Source organism: Acinonyx jubatus, chromosome X (assembly GCF_027475565.1).
Source record: "Acinonyx jubatus isolate Ajub_Pintada_27869175 chromosome X, VMU_Ajub_asm_v1.0, whole genome shotgun sequence".
NCBI lineage: Eukaryota > Metazoa > Chordata > Mammalia > Carnivora > Felidae > Acinonyx > Acinonyx jubatus.
Genome location: NC_069389.1, coordinates 179,431 through 197,199, shown reverse-complemented (window position 1 = coordinate 197,199; position 17,769 = coordinate 179,431). Strand labels below are relative to the sequence as shown.

Genomic DNA, 17,769 nt, shown 5'->3' with positions numbered 1-17,769 from the left:
GAGATGGAATCAGGAGGAGGAAGGGAGGGAAGAGAGAGGGGAGGAGGAGGGGGGAGGGATATGGGGAGGGGAAGAAGGGAAGGGGGAGGAGTGGGAGGGTTCAGTGGGAGGAGAAGGAGGTGGCGGAGAAGGAAGGGAGGAAGGAGGTGGGGGAGGAAGAGGGGAGAGGAGAAGGAGGAAGGAGGGGGGAGAAGTCAGGAGGGGAGCAGGGGGAGGAGCCAGGAAGAGGAGGGGGGAGAAGTCAGGAGGGGAGCAGGGGGAGGAGCCAGGAAGAGGAGGGGGGATGAAGGAGGGGGGAGGAGTCAGGAGGAAAGAGGAGGAGGATGAAAGAGGAGGAGGGAGAGGGGAAGGAGGAGGGAGGGGAGAAGGAGAGAGGATGAGGGAGGGGAGGAATAACAGGGGAGGAGGAGGGGGGTGAAGGAGAGGGGAGGGAGGGGAGGAAGGAGAGGGGGAGGAAGGAAATGAGGGAGGGGAGGAAGGAGATGACAGAGGGGAGGAAGAAGAGGAGGGAGGGGAGGAAGGAAGGAAGGAGGGAGGGAAGGAGAGGGGAGGAAGGAGAAGAGAAGGAGGGAGGGGAGAAAGTAGAGGAGGAGAAAGGAGAGGGGGAGAAAGGAGGAGGGGGGAAGAGGAGAGGGGGAGGAGTCAGGAAGAGGAGGGGGATGAGGAGGGAAGGGAGGAATGAGAGGGGAGGAGGAGGGGGGATGAAGGAGGGCGGAGGGGGAAGGGGAAGAGGGAGGGGAGGAAAGAGAGGAGGGAGAGGAGGAGGGAGGGGAGGAAGGAGGAGGGAGGGGAGGAAGGAGAGGGGGACAGAGAGAAGGAAGGAGAGGACGAAGGGGAGGAAGGAGAGGAGGAGGAAGGGAAGGAGAGGGGAGGGGAGGAAGGAGAGGGGAGGAGAAGGGGGATGAAGGGGGGGAGGGGGAAGGGGATGAGGGAGGGGAGAAAGGAGAGGAGGGAGAGGGAGGGAGGGGAGGAAGGAGAGAGGGAGGAGTCAGGAAGAGGAGGGGGACGAGGAGGAGGGGGGAATCAGGAGGAGGAGGGAAGAATGAGGGAGAGGAGGAGGAGGAGGGGGAAGGGGTACGAAAAGTAGGGAGAAGGGAGGGGGAGAAGAGGAAGGAGAGAGAGAGAAGGAAGGGGGAGGAAGGGGGAGGAAGGGGAGGGGGGAGGGGTCGGGGAGGATTCAGGAGGAGGAGTCGGGAGAAGGAATGGGAGGAAAAGGAGGTGGGGAGGAGGAAGCGGGAAAGGTAGTGGGGGGAAGGAGGGGGAAAGGACATGTGGGAGGAGGGAAGGGGAATGAGAAGGGAGGGGGGAGGAGGAGGAGGAGGGGGAGAGGAGGAGGAGGAGGAGAGGAGGAGGAGGAGGAGGAGAGGAGGAGGAGGAGGAGGAGGAGAGGAGGAGGAGGAGAGGAGGAGGAGGAGGGGGGAGGAAGAAGGGGGGAGGAAGGAGGGGGGAGGAAAGAGAGGGAGAGAAGTTAGGAGGGGGGAGGAGTCAGGAAGAGGAGGGGGTGGAAGTGGTGAGGGGAGGAGTCAGGAGGAGGAGAAGGAGAGGGGGAGGAGGTGGGGAAAGAGTCAAGAAGAGCAGAGGGAAGAGGCAGTGGGGAGGAGGGAGGGTGGAAGGAGGAGGAGGATGCAGGGGAGAAAGGTGATGGGGAGGACTCAGAAAGAGGAGGGGGACGAGGGGAGGAAGGGGAGGGGGAGGAATCAGAGGGATGAGTGGGAGGAAAATGAAGTGGGGGAGGAGGGAGGGGGAGGGGAGAGGAGGAGGAGGGGAGGAGAAGGGGAGGAGAGGAGGAGGAGGGCAGGAGGGAGGAGGAGGAGAGGGGAGGAGGAGGAGGGGAGGAGGGAGGAGTAGTCAAGAAGAGGATGGGGAGGAGTTGGGGGGAGACAAGGCCATCAGGCCCACAACCAGGAAACACAACCGACGACGGGTGGTCACGAACATTTCTTAGGGCTTCGTCTTGTTTACTTTTCACGAAAAAGGCGTCTATTTGGGAGAACAGACTTGTACTCGTTTCTGTCTGTCCCAGGGACCAGAAACCGCCCAATGTCAGTCGCAGCCGGCGACCGCCAGGCGGGCACGTTTGTTCTGGTGAGATCCGGACGTGCAGGATCCAGAGCGGGTGTTCCCAAGCAGGCTCGTGTCTGAGGCTCCCTGTGCCCGGCAGGCCGAGGACCGTGCCCGTGGCCCCCACCCAGAGCTGGTGGCAGGGGATGGGGCTGACCTCGAGCACGGTCCTGTGGGCGCATGCAGCTGCTGGGCCCGGTCCGCAATGTCAGTGAGGGGCCCAGACACACAACCCTGTGTCGCAGGACAGACACGAGGCAGGGCCACGTCCCCATTTCTCCAGGGGACACGTGAGCCCCTGCGGCCCAGACCCCCTGCAGCCCAGACCCCCTGCTGCAAAATCGCAGCTTGTCGGAAAGACTTCTCTGCACAGCAGGACTCACGAGACACCGTGCAGGACACGCGTGCTCGCTCCGGGAACCGCCGGACAGGAAAGCGGGCCTGGGGGCCTCCTCGGCAGAGGCGGCAGACCAGCGGAGCGCGCCTACCTTGTCATACAGCATCCAGCCGATGTACTTCAAGTAGTTGTTGTCCAGGAACAGGTCCGGGTAGAGCTTGATCCAGCATCCGAGCTCCGCCACGCAGATCACTCGGATGTCCGAGCTGATGTCGCTGCGAAAGCGAAGCCAGAGCGTCACTGGGACGGCCAGGCCGTGTCGCCCACGCGGCAGGGTGCGCGTGTCGACACGGGGCTGAGCCAGGCCTGGTCACGGGGACAGGCGGGGAAGACGCGCGGCCCCGAGGCCAAGCCTTACCGGTAGCGAGGCACGAACGTCCTCTTAAAGAGCGCGCAGATGATGTTGTCGATGGCCACGGGTTTGCTCTGGTGGAGCGGGAGAAGGCACGGGAGCGTCAGGCAGGAGAGGCGGGCTGCGGGCCTCCGCAGAGCTGCGGCCACCAGGCCCAACGCAGCCCGCTGCGTGGTCGCCCCCCACCAGGTATTAGCATCCTCTACGCTGGTGGTTCTGCCCCCGCTGGGACTGCACACCAGCCCGCCGGCCGTCTGTCGCCTGAGCTGCTGGGCGGCTCCGTGCACGCTGGCCTCACGCATGCGCACATATGGGGGCAGGGTGGGGGTTGGTGAAGGGGGGGGTGAAGGGGTGACTGGGAGGGGTGGGGGGTGAAGGCTGGGGGGAGTGAAGGGGTGAGTGGGGGGAGGTGTAGGGGTGCGTGGTACGGCTGAAGGGGCACCCATGAGGACAAACAGACAAAGGGGAGGGGTGAAGGGAAGGGAGTGAAGGGGTGAGGGGCAGTGCTGAGGGCAAGGCTGAGGCGTTGGGGGTGGTAAAGCAGCGGTGAAGGAGGACAATGGGGTGAGGGGCTGGGGTAAGGGACAGGGGCCAAGCGGTAGGGGTGATGGGGGAGGTGGGGCAGGAGCAAAGGGGTGAGGGGCAGGGGCGAAGGGGTGGCAGGGTGAGGGGGATGGGGGCAGGGACCAAGGGGTGATAGGCAGGGGTGACACAATGAAGGTGGGGGTATCAGGGGCAGAGGCAAGGGGGTAAGGGGCACAGGGCAGGGGTGAGGGGGCGGGAGGAAGGGCGAGGGGGTGAGGGGCATGGGGCACAGGTCGGGGGGCAGGGGCCAGGGTGAAGGACCCAGGGCCCTGGCGGAGGGGACAGCGGCGGAGACCCCACGCATGCCCAGCTATCTTCCTAGAGGGGCTCCTGTGCTCTGTGAGCTGTGGACACTGGGCAGCGAAGTGACCTCCCAGGTGCGCAGACCGAAGACCGCGGGGGCGCAGAGGTCGGAGGGACACACGGGCCTCACACATGACGCAAGTGAACGCGGTTTGTGCGTAAAAGAATCCACAGGTGTCAAGCCCACAAATGATATCGAGAGACAGACATGTCACTGAGCCGTGACAGGGGATGGGGGTTCACCTGCGTGTCCCCGGGGAGCCAGGGCACACACCCCCCCCCCACGGGCGGCCAGCTGGAACCCGGAACCGGGACGTGGAAGGGGCTGGGGTCACCGCTATGGTTTCTGCACCCCCGCTCGCTGCCCTATTATAGAGACCCCAACCCAGGACAATGCTCACACGCCTAGGGGGCCACATGCGGCCGCACGGACGCCCCATGGGCGTTGGCGGAAACCACAGAGGTTGGGGATCAACCCGGCCCAGCCCCAGACCCCGGGCACACGCCTGCCTCCCTTCCTCACTGCCCCCTGCACCCGGCGAGGCCCTCACACCTGGGTCCCCTGCCCCCCTGCACACAGTCACATCCTCACACCTGGGTCCCCTCCCTCCCAGCACGGTGACATCCTCACACCTGGGTCCCCTCCCTGCACACAGTGACGTCCTCACACCTGTGTGCCCCCCTCTCAGGTGGCCCCGACCCCCGCCGCTGGCGTCTTCTGCTGGCCCGGCCCGGTGTCTGCTGCTGGCCCCGCCCCCGCCGCTGGCGTCGTCTGCTGGCCCCGCCCTCCTTCCGTGGCCCCGCCCCCAGCGCCTCGCGTCTGCTGCTGGCCCCGCCCCCACTCCTGGCGTCTGCTGCTGGCCCCGCCCTCACATGGCGGCCCCGCCCCCTGCACCTGCTGTCTGCGCTGGTCCAGTACTTCCATGCAGTACTTGTGTTTGCCCTTGAGTTTGGCGATGTTCTCCACCTCGCACAGCCGCTGGGACCTGCGCCTGTTCGTGCAGATGCCCTGGTTCACGCTGGCCAGCGCTGTCAGCAGCTTCATGGCTGCCAAACAGAGCAGGGCTGTGACCCCGGGGCCGTGTCCACGGATCTGTGACCCCGGAGCCCAGCTCACCTCCCACAGGAGTGACCATTCGCAGCAGTACTAAGACAGGGCCTGGGGAAGCCGGGGCTGGAGAAGATGTCCCATCCTGCCCTTGCTGGGTCACAAGTGTGCAGAGGGTCACCCCCAAACAACAGCCGTGCACACTGACCCAAAACATGCCTTAGGGTCCCCGGGCACGGACACACCCCACGTCCTACCCAGCTGCAAGATCACATCAGTAGCCCACAGCCAGCACGACTCAACCATGACTCAGCATGCCTTGGAGGGCACACAAGGCCAGCAGACACAGGAACACCACATACCCCTGTGGGCCAGCCTTGGGGACCCTCGTGGGGTCAGAGGGACAGGACGTGCCCGGGTGGGCCAGCCCTGGGGACTCTCGTGGGGCCAGAGGGACAGGACGTTCCCAGGTGGACCAGCCCTGGGGACTCTCGTGGGGACAAAGGGACAGGACGTACCCGGGTGGGCCAGCCCTGGGGACTCTTGTGGGAACAGAGGGACAGGACGTGCCCGGGTGGGCCAGCCCTGGGGACCCTCGTGGGGACAGAGGGACAGCACGTGCCCAGGTAGGCCAGCCCTGGGGACTCTCGTGGGGACTGAGGCACAGCACGTGCCCAGGTGGGCCAGTCCTGGGGGACTCTCATGGGGACAGAGGGACAGCACATGCCCAGATGGGCCAGCCCTGGGGACTCTCGTGGAGACAGAGAGGCAGGACATGCCCAGGTGGATCAGTCCTGGGGGACTCTCATGGGGACTGAGGAACAGCACATGCCCAGATGGGCCAGCGCTGGGGACTCTCATGAGGACAGAGGAACAGGACGTGCCTGGGTGGGCCAGTCCTAGAGGACTCTCATGGGGACAGAGGGACAGCACATGCCCAGATGGGCCAGCCCTGGGGACTCTCGTGGAGACAGAGGGACAGGACGTACCTGGGTGGGCCAGTCCTGGGGGACTCTCGTGGGGACAGAGGGGTAGCATGTGCCCAGGTGGGCCAGCACTGGGGACTCTCATGGGGACAGAGGGACAGCACGTGACCAGGTGGGCCAGTCCTGGGGGACTCTCATGGGGACAGAGGGACGGGACGTGCCTGGGTGGGCCAGCGCTGGGGACTCTCATGGGGACAGAGGGAGAGGACGTGCCTGGGTGGGCCAGCCCTGGGGACTCTCATGGGGACAGAGGGATAACACGTGCCCAGATGGGCCAGCGCTAGGGACTCCCATGGGGACAGAGGGAGAGGACGTGCCCCGTGGGCCAACCCGGGGGTGTGCTCCTGTGTCCCCTGGCCTCTGCCTCTCTGCCCCTGCCCCCGTCTCTCAAGTCCCACAGCCCCTGCCCCAAGTCCCACGGCCCCGGCCCCCCGAGTCAGCGGGAGCCCGGGCGCGCGGCCCTCTGCAGTGGCCCACCTGCCAGGGAGCTGGTGTGCCGCAGGCTGTGCACAGCCGAGTTGGTGAGGCCGCTAAGCATGCAGATGACCGTATCCATGAGGTGTCCGTCACACAGCACCGAAGAGTGTGTCTGCTGCACCAGCAGCTCTGTGAACTCGCAGAAGTTGACCCTGAACCTTTTCCAGAAGGGCCCCGGGCCCACGATGGGGTAGAAGTCGTTTTGCTGGTTAAGGGCACAACAAGGGACAGGGCTGAGGCGCTGTGCCCGTCGTGGCACTCCCAGAATCACAACACAGACCTCTGCTCCCGGACAAGGGGCTCCAGCTCACATGAGCACACCCCGACTGGGCACTTGCGGGTCACACGCCCACCCTGACACGGGGTGACCCCACGACTCCCACACCCTGCCCCTGGGGGCGGTCACACGCCCACCCTGACACGGGGTGACCCCACGTCTCCCACACGCTGCCCCTGGGGGGGGTCACATGCCCACCCTGACACGGGGTGACCCCACGTCTCCCACACGCTGCCCCTGGGGGTCACACGCCCACCCTGACACAGGGTGACCCCACGTCTCCCACACGCTGCCCCTGGGGGTCACACGCCTACCCTGACACAGGGTGACCCCACGTCTCCCACACGCTGCCCCTGGGGGTCACACGCCCACCCTGACACGGGGTGACCACACCCTGCCCTGGGGGTCACACGCGCACCCTGACACGGGGTAACCCCACGTCTCCCACACCCTGCCCCTGGGGGTCACACGCCCACCCTGACACAGGGTGACCCCACGTCTCCCACACGCTGCCCCTGGGGGGGGTCACACGCGCACCCTGACACGGGGTGACCCCACGTCTCCCACACCCTGCCCCTGGGGGTCACACGCCTACCCTGACACAGGGTGACCCCAAGTATCCCACACCCTGCCCCTGGGGGGGGTCACACGCGCACCCTGACACGGGGTAACCCCACGTCTCCCACACCCTGCCCCTGGGGGTCACACGCCCACCCTGACACGGGGTGACCCCACGTCTCCCACACGCTGCCCCTGGGGGGGGTCACACGCGCACCCTGACACGGGGTGACCCCACGTCTCCCACACGCTGCCCCTGGGGGGGGTCACATGCCCACCCTGACACGGGGTGACCCCACGTCTCCCACACCCTGCCCCTGGGGGGGGTCACACGCCCACCCTGACACGGGGTGACCCCACGTCTCCCACACGCTGCCCCTGGGGGGGGTCACACGCGCACCCTGACACGGGGTAACCCCACGTCTCCCACACCCTGCCCCTGGGGGTCACACGCCCACCCTGACACGGGGTGACCCCACGTCTCCCACACGCTGCCCCTGGGGGTCACACGCCTACCCTGACACAGGGTGACCCCACGTCTCCCACACGCTGCCCCTGGGGGCGGTCACACGCCCACCCTGACACGGGGTGACCCCACGTCTCCCACACCCTGCCCCTGGGGGTCACACGCCCACCCTGACACGGGGTGACCCCACGTCTCCCACACCCTGCCCTGGGGGTCACACATCCACCCTGACACAGAGTGACCACACCCTGCCCCTGGGGGTCACACGCCCACGCTGACACAGGGTGACCCCAAGTCTCCTACACCCTGCCCCTGGGGGGTCGCACGCCCGCCCTGACACAGGGTGACCCCAGGTCTCCCACACGCTGCCCCTGGGGGGGGTCACACGCGCACCCTGACACGGGGTAACCCCACGTCTCCCACACGCTGCCCCTGGGGGGGGTCACATGCCCACCCTGACACGGGGTGACCCCACGTCTCCCACACGCTGCCCCTGGGGGGGGTCACATGCCCACCCTGACACGGGGTGACCCCACGTCTCCCACACGCTGCCCCTGGGGGGGGTCACACGCCTACCCTGACACGGGGTGACCCCACGTCTCCCACACCCTGCCCCTGGGGGCGGTCACATGCCCACCCTGACACGGGGTGACCCCACGTCTCCCACACGCTGCCCCTGGGGGCGGTCACACGCCCACCCTGACACGGGGTGACCCCACGTCTCCCACACCCTGCCCCTGGGGGTCACACGCCTACCCTGACACAGGGTGACCCCACGTCTCCCACACCCTGCCATGGGGGTCACACGCCCACCCTGACACAGGGTGACCACACCCTGCCCTGGGGGTCACACGCCCACCCTGACACGGGGTGACCCCACGTCTCCCACACGCTGCCCCTGGGGGCGGTCACACGCCCACCCTGACACGGGGTGACCCCACGTCTCCCACACCCTGCCCCTGGGGGTCACACGCCCACCCTGACACAGGGTGACCACACCCTGCCCTGGGGGTCACACGCCCACCCTGACACGGGGTGACCCCACGTCTCCCACACGCTGCCCCTGGGGGGGGTCACACGCGCACCCTGACACGGGGTGACCCCACGTCTCCCACACGCTGCCCCTGGGGGGGGTCACATGCCCACCCTGACACGGGGTGACCCCACGTCTCCCACACGCTGCCCCTGGGGGGGGTCACATGCCCACCCTGACACGGGGTGACCCCACGTCTCCCACACGCTGCCCCTGGGGGGGGTCACACGCCTACCCTGACACGGGGTGACCCCACGTCTCCCACACCCTGCCCCTGGGGGCGGTCACACGCCCACCCTGACACGGGGTGACCCCACGTCTCCCACACGCTGCCCCTGGGGGCGGTCACACGCCCACCCTGACACGGGGTGACCCCACGTCTCCCACACCCTGCCCCTGGGGGTCACACGCCTACCCTGACACAGGGTGACCCCACGTCTCCCACACCCTGCCATGGGGGTCACACGCCCACCCTGACACAGGGTGACCACACCCTGCCCTGGGGGTCACACGCCCACCCTGACACGGGGTGACCCCACGTCTCCCACACGCTGCCCCTGGGGGCGGTCACACGCCCACCCTGACACGGGGTGACCCCACGTCTCCCACACCCTGCCCCTGGGGGTCACACGCCCACCCTGACACAGGGTGACCACACCCTGCCCTGGGGGTCACACGCCCACCCTGACACGGGGTGACCCCACGTCTCCCACACGCTGCCCCTGGGGGTCACACGCCCATCCTGACACGGGGTGACCCCACGTCCCCCACACCCTGCCCCTGGGGGGGGTCACACGCCCACCCTGACACGGGGTGACCCCACGTCTCCCACACGCTGCCCCTGGGGGTCACACGCCCACCCTGACACGGGGTGACCCCACGTCTCCCACACGCTGCCCCTGGGGGGGGTCACACGCCCACCCTGACACGGGGTGACCCCACGTCTCCCACACCCTGCCCTGGGGGTCACACATCCACCCTGACACAGAGTGACCACACCCTGCCCCTGGGGGTCACACGCCCACGCTGACACAGGGTGACCCCAAGTCTCCTACACCCTGCCCCTGGGGGGTCGCACGCCCGCCCTGACACAGGGTGACCCCAGGTCTCCCACACGCTGCCCCTGGGGGGGGTCACACGCGCACCCTGACACGGGGTAACCCCACGTCTCCCACACGCTGCCCCTGGGGGGGGTCACATGCCCACCCTGACACGGGGTGACCCCACGTCTCCCACACCCTGCCCCTGGGGGTCACACGCCTACCCTGACACAGGGTGACCCCACGTCTCCCACACCCTGCCATGGGGGTCACACGCCCACCCTGACACAGGGTGACCACACCCTGCCCTGGGGGTCACACGCCCACCCTGACACGGGGTGACCCCACGTCTCCCACACGCTGCCCCTGGGGGCGGTCACACGCCCACCCTGACACGGGGTGACCCCACGTCTCCCACACCCTGCCCCTGGGGGTCACACGCCCACCCTGACACAGGGTGACCACACCCTGCCCTGGGGGTCACACGCCCACCCTGACACGGGGTGACCCCATGTCTCCCACACGCTGCCCCTGGGGGGGGTCACACGCCCACCCTGACACGGGGTGACCCCACGTCTCCCACACGCTGCCCCTGGGGGGGGTCACACGCGCACCCTGACACGGGGTGACCCCACGTCTCCCACACCCTGCCCCTGGGGGGGGGCACACGCCCACCCTGACACGGGGTGACCCCACGTCTCCCACACCCTGCCCCTGGGGGTCACACACCTACCCTGACACAGGGTGACCCCAAGTCTCCCACACCCTGCCATGGGGGTCACACGCCCACCCTGACACAGGGTGACCACACCCTGCCCTGGGGGTCACACGCCCACCCTGACACAGGGTGACCCCAAGTATCCCACACCCTGCCCTGGGGGTCACACGCCCACCCTGACACGGGGTGACCCCAAGTCTCCCACACGCTGCCCCTGGGGGTCACACGCCCACCCTGACATGGGGTGACCCCGTCTCCCACACCCTGCCCTGGGGGTCACACATCCACCCTGACACAGAGTGACCACACCCTGCCCCTGGGGGTCACACGCCCACGCTGACACAGGGTGACCCCAAGTCTCCTACACCCTGCCCCTGGGGGGTCGCACGCCCGCCCTGACACAGGGTGACCCCAGGTCTCCCACACCCTGCCCCTGGGAGTCACACATCCACCTTGACACAGGGTGACCCCAAGTCTCCCACATCCTGCCCTGAGGGTCACACATCCACACTGAGGGTGAGCACACTTCCCAGTGTTGCACCATGGACTCATATCCACACTCAGTAGAGTGACCCCCATTTTCCAAGACCCTGCACCTGCGGGGGTTCAGATGTACCCCACCTTCCTGAGACCCAGAACCTGGGGGGTCACATATCCACGGCCACCAGGGTCTCCCCACCTCTCCCACACCTGCACCTGAATGGACTGTCCCACGTCCCCGTGGTCAAGTCAAGAGGCTGTGCTGGGGGGACCCCCACGCGTGGCACCTCGGGTGACCCTCGAGGGAAGCGTGCAGGCCCCTCTCCCAACGCGTGTCCCAGAGAAACCCGGCCCTCCCGCTCTCCGCTCTGCTTCCGCTTCCGGCCGATTTCAGGTGGTGCAAACAGGGAGTGCCGACCCGAGAGCTACTCCCTCGGTCCTCACGGGGGACTCAGCCCAACCCTGCTCCCGCAGAGGCCACACGCACCCCCCGAAACGGGGGCTGAAGGAGGCGGCCGGTCCCCGACCCTGCGGGAGACGCGGCCGGACCAGGGAGACGTCTCCTCAGGATGACACGGCCAGACGTGGGCGGCACACTACCCGGGGCCAATCAGCCTACGGCCATGGTCCTTCCGCCTGCGGGCAATCAGGGCCTCGGACCGCCTGCCCCCCCGCCTCCCTCCACTAGGAAAGGGGGTCCTCAGACCGCCCCGCCCCTAGCCTCGCCTTTCTCGTGTTGTACGAATTTGTCTAAATTACCTGCACAGGCTCCACGAGACCCCAAGGGAAGGTGGACCCTGAAGGGACGTCAAGGCTGTGGCCAGAACCCAGCAGGCCGGTGCAGAGCGGTGCCCGGCCCCAGAGCTCGAGGGGCTGGGGATGGACCAGGGACTGCCCCGACACTGTGCCCCTCGTGCACGCACCCCCCCCCCCACGCGGTCCCCCACGGCAGCCTTCACCCTGGGGCAACGCATCCACACCTCTGCTGGGTGTGGGCGGGGACGTGGTCACAGCTTCCTGCCTTGCTCTCATTCACATCTCCGTGCGCAGGGACCGCCCCCTCCGTGCGCAGGGACCGCCCCCTCCGTGCGCAGGGACCGCCCCCTCCGTGCGCAGGGACCTCCCCACGTCGCGTAGGACCCTTTCTCGTCAGCCCGCCCGTCCTGTGCGCACAGCGTCCCACATGCTAGGGCTGCTGTGCGCTGCGTCGTCCAGCCTTCCCCAGTGCACTTTGCACTCAACCCTCCTCCTCGTTCTCCATGCTGGGACCCGGCGCCCCGCGCCTCTGCCCAGGGCTCCATGCAAACCGCCTCTCCTCACAGCACTCCCTCCGCCCTGCCCCCACAGCCTGACTTCCTCCACCCCCCAAACTGGCTGAGCGCCCCCCACCATTCACTCCGCTGTGAGGGGGAGGGGTGCCCTGCCAGGGATCGGGGGTCACACGGGGGTGCACAGCACAGTCGTTCACTCGAGCCAGCCTCGACCGCCGACCCCAGCGTCAGAACACCTGATGCCAGGGGGGCTCCCGTGCCACTCCCCAGTACGGAGGCTGGGGCACATCTCTAACAGGGTAATAAACGTGTCCACACCGAGGCCAGGCCACTAACCGGGTCTGTGAGGTGGGTCCTCAGTCCCCAAACTCGGTGCACTTTGAGAGTGCACGTCCCCACGTGCTCACTGCTGAGCACAGTAACACACGTTACCTGTCTGCACACATGGGATGGTGGGGAATTAACCACATGAGGAACCCCAGGCGCGTCTCCGGCAGGGGCACCTGAAGCCGAGGGGCGACAGGCCGGCCACACGGTGCCCCCTACATCTCCCTGTTCAGCCACCCCGATGCTCGTGTCTACAGGGACACTTACTGGTCGGGTCATTCCAACTGTGACCAACGCAGTGGTGTCCAGACACTAAAGCACAGAGTACACAGAAGGCAGTCAGTTCTAAATATGCCAGTGTAGACGGAACACGGTCAGGTCTCCATGATACAGTGTAGACGGAACACAGTCAAGTCTCCATGATACAGTGTAGATGGAACACAGGTCTAATATGCCAGTGTAGACGGAACACGGTCAGGTCTCCATGATACAGTGTAGACAGAAGCCAGTCAGGTCTAAATATGCCAGTGTAGATGGAACATGGTCAGGTCTGGATGATACAGTGTAGACAGAAGGCAGTCAGGTATAAATATGCCAATGTAGACGGAACACGGTCAGGTCTCCATGATACAGTGTAGACAGAAGGCAGTCAGGTCTAAATATGCCAATGTAGACAGAACACAGTCAGGTCTCCATGATACAGTGTAGACAGAACACAGTCAGGTCTAAATATGCCAGTGTAGACAGAACACAGGTCTCCATGATACAGTGTAGACAGAACACAGTCAGGTCTCCATGATACAGTGTAGACAGAACATGGTCAGGTCTAAATATGCCAGTGTAGACAGAAGACGGTCAGGTCTCCATGATACAATGTAGACAGAACACAGTCAGGTCTAAATATGCCAGTGTAGACAGAACACGGTCAGGTCTCCATGACACAGTGTAGATGAAACACAGTCAGGTCCCAATGTGCCAGTGTAGACAGACAATGGTCAGGCCTAAATGTCTCATGTAGATGGAACACAGCCATGTCTAAAGGTCCCAGTGTAGATAGCACACAGTCAGTTCTCAATGTCCCAGGGTAGACACAACACAGTCAGGTGTAAATAAATGTCCCAGTGTAAACAGAACACAGTCAAGCCCAAATGTCCCAGTGTAGACAGAACACTATCAGGTCTAAGTGTCACAGTGTAGACAGAACACAGTGAGGTTGTAATGTCCCGTGTAGGGGCACCTGGGTGGCTCAACTGGTCAAGCGTCCAACTCAGTTTTGGCTCAGGTCATGATCTCAGGGTCGTTTGTTGTGAGGTTGAACCCATGCAGGTGCTTGGGATTCTCTCTCCCTCTGCCCCTCCTCTACTCACACTCTCTCCCTCTCTCAAAGTAAATAAACTTTAAAAAATCCCCTGTAGACAGAACACCAATCTACATGACAGTGTAGACAGAACAGACTCAGGGCTAGATGTCGCGGTGTAGACGGAACTCGCTAAGTGAGGTCACTTCTGCAGAACGTGTCAGGTCTAGGCGTCCCATCACACCAGACACAGCCTGGCTTAAACGTTCTCATCCGAAGCAGAACGCGGTCTGGTGTGAGTGTAGACTGAGCACCGTCAGGTAACGCCCCCTCGTGGACAAGACTCAGATGCTCAGGAGGATCCAGTGTGGACAGGACAGGGTCAGGTCAGGCGGAGCCCCCGCTCGCCAGTCAGGACACAGGGTCAGAGTCAGCAGGACTCTGTGCGCTAGGCCCACGGTCCCCCGGGACCCATGCACGTGGAGCCTCGTGTGCGCCCAGGGAGCCCACCCTGTGTGCGGAAGGAAGTCGGGAGCCACGCGGATGCCCAACCGACTTGGGGCTCGCCAGGGAGCTGCACACAAACCCCCCATCTTCAAACGCCGCCAAACGTGAGACGAAAGCTTTACCAGTTTCTCTGGCCACATGATGGTCAGGATCCAGGGGTACGCCAGAAACTTCTTGTAGTACAGCCCGGTCTCCTGAATGGACAGAGGACAGGTGGCCATGAGGTGAAGCGTCCCCCGCTGCCACAAGCCCCGGGCACCCGGGGGAGCCCCGGCAGGGACCAGCCTGCGCAGCACAGGGCACTGGGGGCTGGCGTCCACCTACCCCGGGGGCCGGCCCGCGCGCGTGGGATGCTCGGGCAGCCCAGAGCAGGCACGCCCCGCCTCCACGAGGGGTCTCCGCGCCTAGCTTCGTGTCACTGTCCTCGGGACAGGTGGTGACAGACTGCTTCTGTGGCGCTCAGCCACTGTGTGTCCACGGGCCTGACACGCAGGGCACGCCTGTGTCTGCTCTGGAGGCCGGGACGGGGAGAGGTCACGGCACACAGGCCGTTCTCAACAGAGAACCTGGGAGTGTTCAAGCTTCTCACGCCCACGTCTCCATGAGGCTCCTCCTGTGGCCGTGCCTGTCACCGTGCCCACGGGGGGCCCCCGCACCCCGCGGCATTGCCCTACGGACACGTCCAGGGGCCTGCTGTGGAAAGTGCTGGGCGTCCCATGAGGGCGCCAGGCTGGGGGGCTGGAAAAGCCCCCACTGCCGCTTCTGACACGGGGGAGGGTGAACAGGGCCCGACCTGGCGACGTGGACCCTCTGAGGAAGCCGACCCAATCCGAGTAGCCATCTTGGGAGTGGTTCCGGCAGACACACGCAGCAACACACAAACACACACATGCATTCGCTCACTCACATGCACAGTGCACACGCATGTGTACCTGCACGCACACGCATGCAGTAACACATGCATACACGTATGTGCATTTGCTCACTTGCGTGTACAGTGCACGTGCGTGCACACGCACATGCAGTAACACACTCACATGTGTACGTACATGTGCATTCGCTCACGTGCACAGTGCACACACGTGTGTACCCACGCATGCATACGTGTAGTAACACATTCACACATGCACATGTGCACGTGCATTTGCTCACTTGCGTGTATAGTGCACACACGTGTGTACCTGCGCACACACGCATGCAGTAACACATTCACATATGCACACATACATGTGCATTTGCTCACTTGCGTACAGTGCACACACGTGTATCTGTACACACATGTGCATTCTCTTGCTCACATGCACAATGCACATGTGTATCTGTATGCAGACACATGTAGCAACACGCTCACATACGCACACATACATGTACATTCGCTCGCTCATGTGCACAGTGCACATGCATGAACATGTAGCAGCACACGCATGGGGCATAAAGTGAACGTGGCAGGGCGTGAATATGAGAATACAAGCAGTAACACACATGCACACAGACGTGTGCATTCGCTCACTCACATGTACACTGTGCACACGTGTGTACCTGCACACACATGCATGCAGTAACACACTCACATATGCACACATGCATGTGCACTCGCTGACTCATGTGCACAGCACACATGCATGCACATGTAGCAGCACACGCATGGGGCATAAAGTGAACGTGGCGGGGCGTGCATTGCTAAACGCGGGCGAAATTCATGTATTCTCCCCTTTTTCTTAGGTTTGACTTTTTAAAACAAAACGTTAAGGAAAAAATTTAATGTTCACTGACTTGATGCACAGCACTTCTGAAAACACTTCATGAATATTTTAAGGTGTGACAAATTAATGTAGATATGACATCTGTCCCTAAATGGATGAGTCAATCAGTGAAGTGCAGTCCACGACAGAGTGGAATGTGCCTCGGCCTTGAAAATAAGGAAGGACGTTCTGTACCTGCCACTACGTGGACGGACCTTGGGGACATGATGCTCAGCGACATAAGCCACACAGAAGGACAAATCGTGTGTGATTGCACATACATGGGGTCCCTAGAGGGGCCACATCCACAGAGACAGAGAGTAGATGGTGGAGCCAGGGGCTGGGGACGGGGACGGGTAGTCAGTGGTTCATGGGGACACAGCTTCAGTTGGAGGAGATGGAAAGTTCTGGAGATGATGGTGCAGATGGTTGCACAGCAACGTGAATGTGCTCAGTGCCACTGAGGTGTGTACCTAAAAGGGATTAAGGTGACGCATTTCATATTTTATGTATTTTACCACAATTTAAAAAACCTTTTTGGGCACCTGGGTGGCTCGGTTGGTTGAGCGCATGACTTCGACTCAGGTCATGATCTCGCGAGATCTCGCGTGATCTCGCGTGAGTTCGAGCCCCGCGTCAGGCTCTGTGTGGACACCTCGGAGCCTGGAGCCTGCTTCACGTTCTGTGTCTCCCTCTCTCTCTGCCCCTCCCCTGTTCACACTCTGTCTCTGTCTCTCTCCAAAATAAATAAACATCAAAAAACGTCTTAAGAAACCATTTTAAACGAGAATAGTGCTCGAATGCAAGAAGGTGGTCAGCCTCACTAATAATCCAGGAAACCGAAACCAGAAGTACCACGTGCACACCTACCAGACTAGCAAAACCTAACAACATCGCATCACGCACTAGCAGGGAACAGGACCAAGGCGACGTCTAACACACAGGTAGAGGCTCCTGCTTGGGAATACACGTTGGTGCCACCTCGCACAGGAAAACGTGTGCATGCACAGGCCTAAGCTACAGAAACACGTGAAGACGCACAGCAGGACACACGGACAACGGACGTTTGCAGCCATGCAGAGACAAAGCGCGAAACCAACCCAAACGCCATCAGAAGCAGAATGGAGACAAGAAGGACGCATAGGCGTGCGATGGAACATTCCACAGCTGTGCACCAGATGGCTTCACACGATAACACTGGTCAGAATCATTCTGTCAAGCGTGTCTCCCGTGCAGAGACCTGGGCGCCAGGCAGAGCCAGGTGACATCATCTACAGATGCCCACGTGGGACAGATATGCCATGGCATGTTCTGGGCACCAAGTTCGGGGCATGGTTACGTCCCGGTGGGGAGGAGGTCAGGACGGGGGCAGGGCACGTCTGGGCATGTACTGGCCACGCTCTCTCTTCCTCTGGACCATGGCCACATGGTTACTGTTTTATAACGGTACTTTCCACGTACACAATGGAATCTCCAATAGTAACTAAAGGTCAAATTTTCCTTTACAGAGAATCGTGGTCTCCCCAGTGGAAGAAGGGCCGCTTCTCCCAGGGACGTGAGGGTGGATGGCGTCCACCTGTGCAATCGTGACACCTGGGCTGCTTCAGCCTGCAAGCCTGATGGCGAACCCATGGGCTGGGGGACACGGGGCAGCAGGGAAGATCCCGTGACTCCAGGCCCTGGGCTCATGGAGGGCACAGAGCCCGCCTCACCTGGTCAAACTTCTCGGTCATCTTGTGAACCACACTGTTGCCTTGGTTGGTCTGGTACAGCTCGGCCGTCACCATCCCTGGGAGAGAAAGAAGCACACTCAACATGGAAACGTGGTTTGCACCATTCCTCCT

The 17,769-nt window shown here is 63.5% G+C and overlaps 1 protein-coding gene across 5 annotated transcripts in view; it reads right to left on the bottom strand.

Annotated features, from left to right (window-relative positions):
- LOC106982040 (cohesin subunit SA-1-like) overlaps positions 1-17,769 on the bottom strand; it is a 67,329-nt gene that overhangs the window by 33,491 nt on the left and 16,069 nt on the right. For all 5 annotated transcript variants that reach the window (XM_053201981.1, XM_053201985.1, XM_053201984.1 and 2 more), the window contains 6 exons: positions 17,638-17,714; positions 14,306-14,377; positions 6,210-6,414; positions 4,594-4,745; positions 2,817-2,884; positions 2,550-2,673 (listed from right to left, as the gene is read on the bottom strand). In XM_053201981.1, coding sequence (XP_053057956.1) covers positions 2,550-2,673; positions 2,817-2,884; positions 4,594-4,745; positions 6,210-6,414; positions 14,306-14,377; positions 17,638-17,714 — 698 coding nt within the window. The remainder of the gene's footprint in view (positions 1-2,549; positions 2,674-2,816; positions 2,885-4,593; positions 4,746-6,209; positions 6,415-14,305; positions 14,378-17,637; positions 17,715-17,769) is intronic.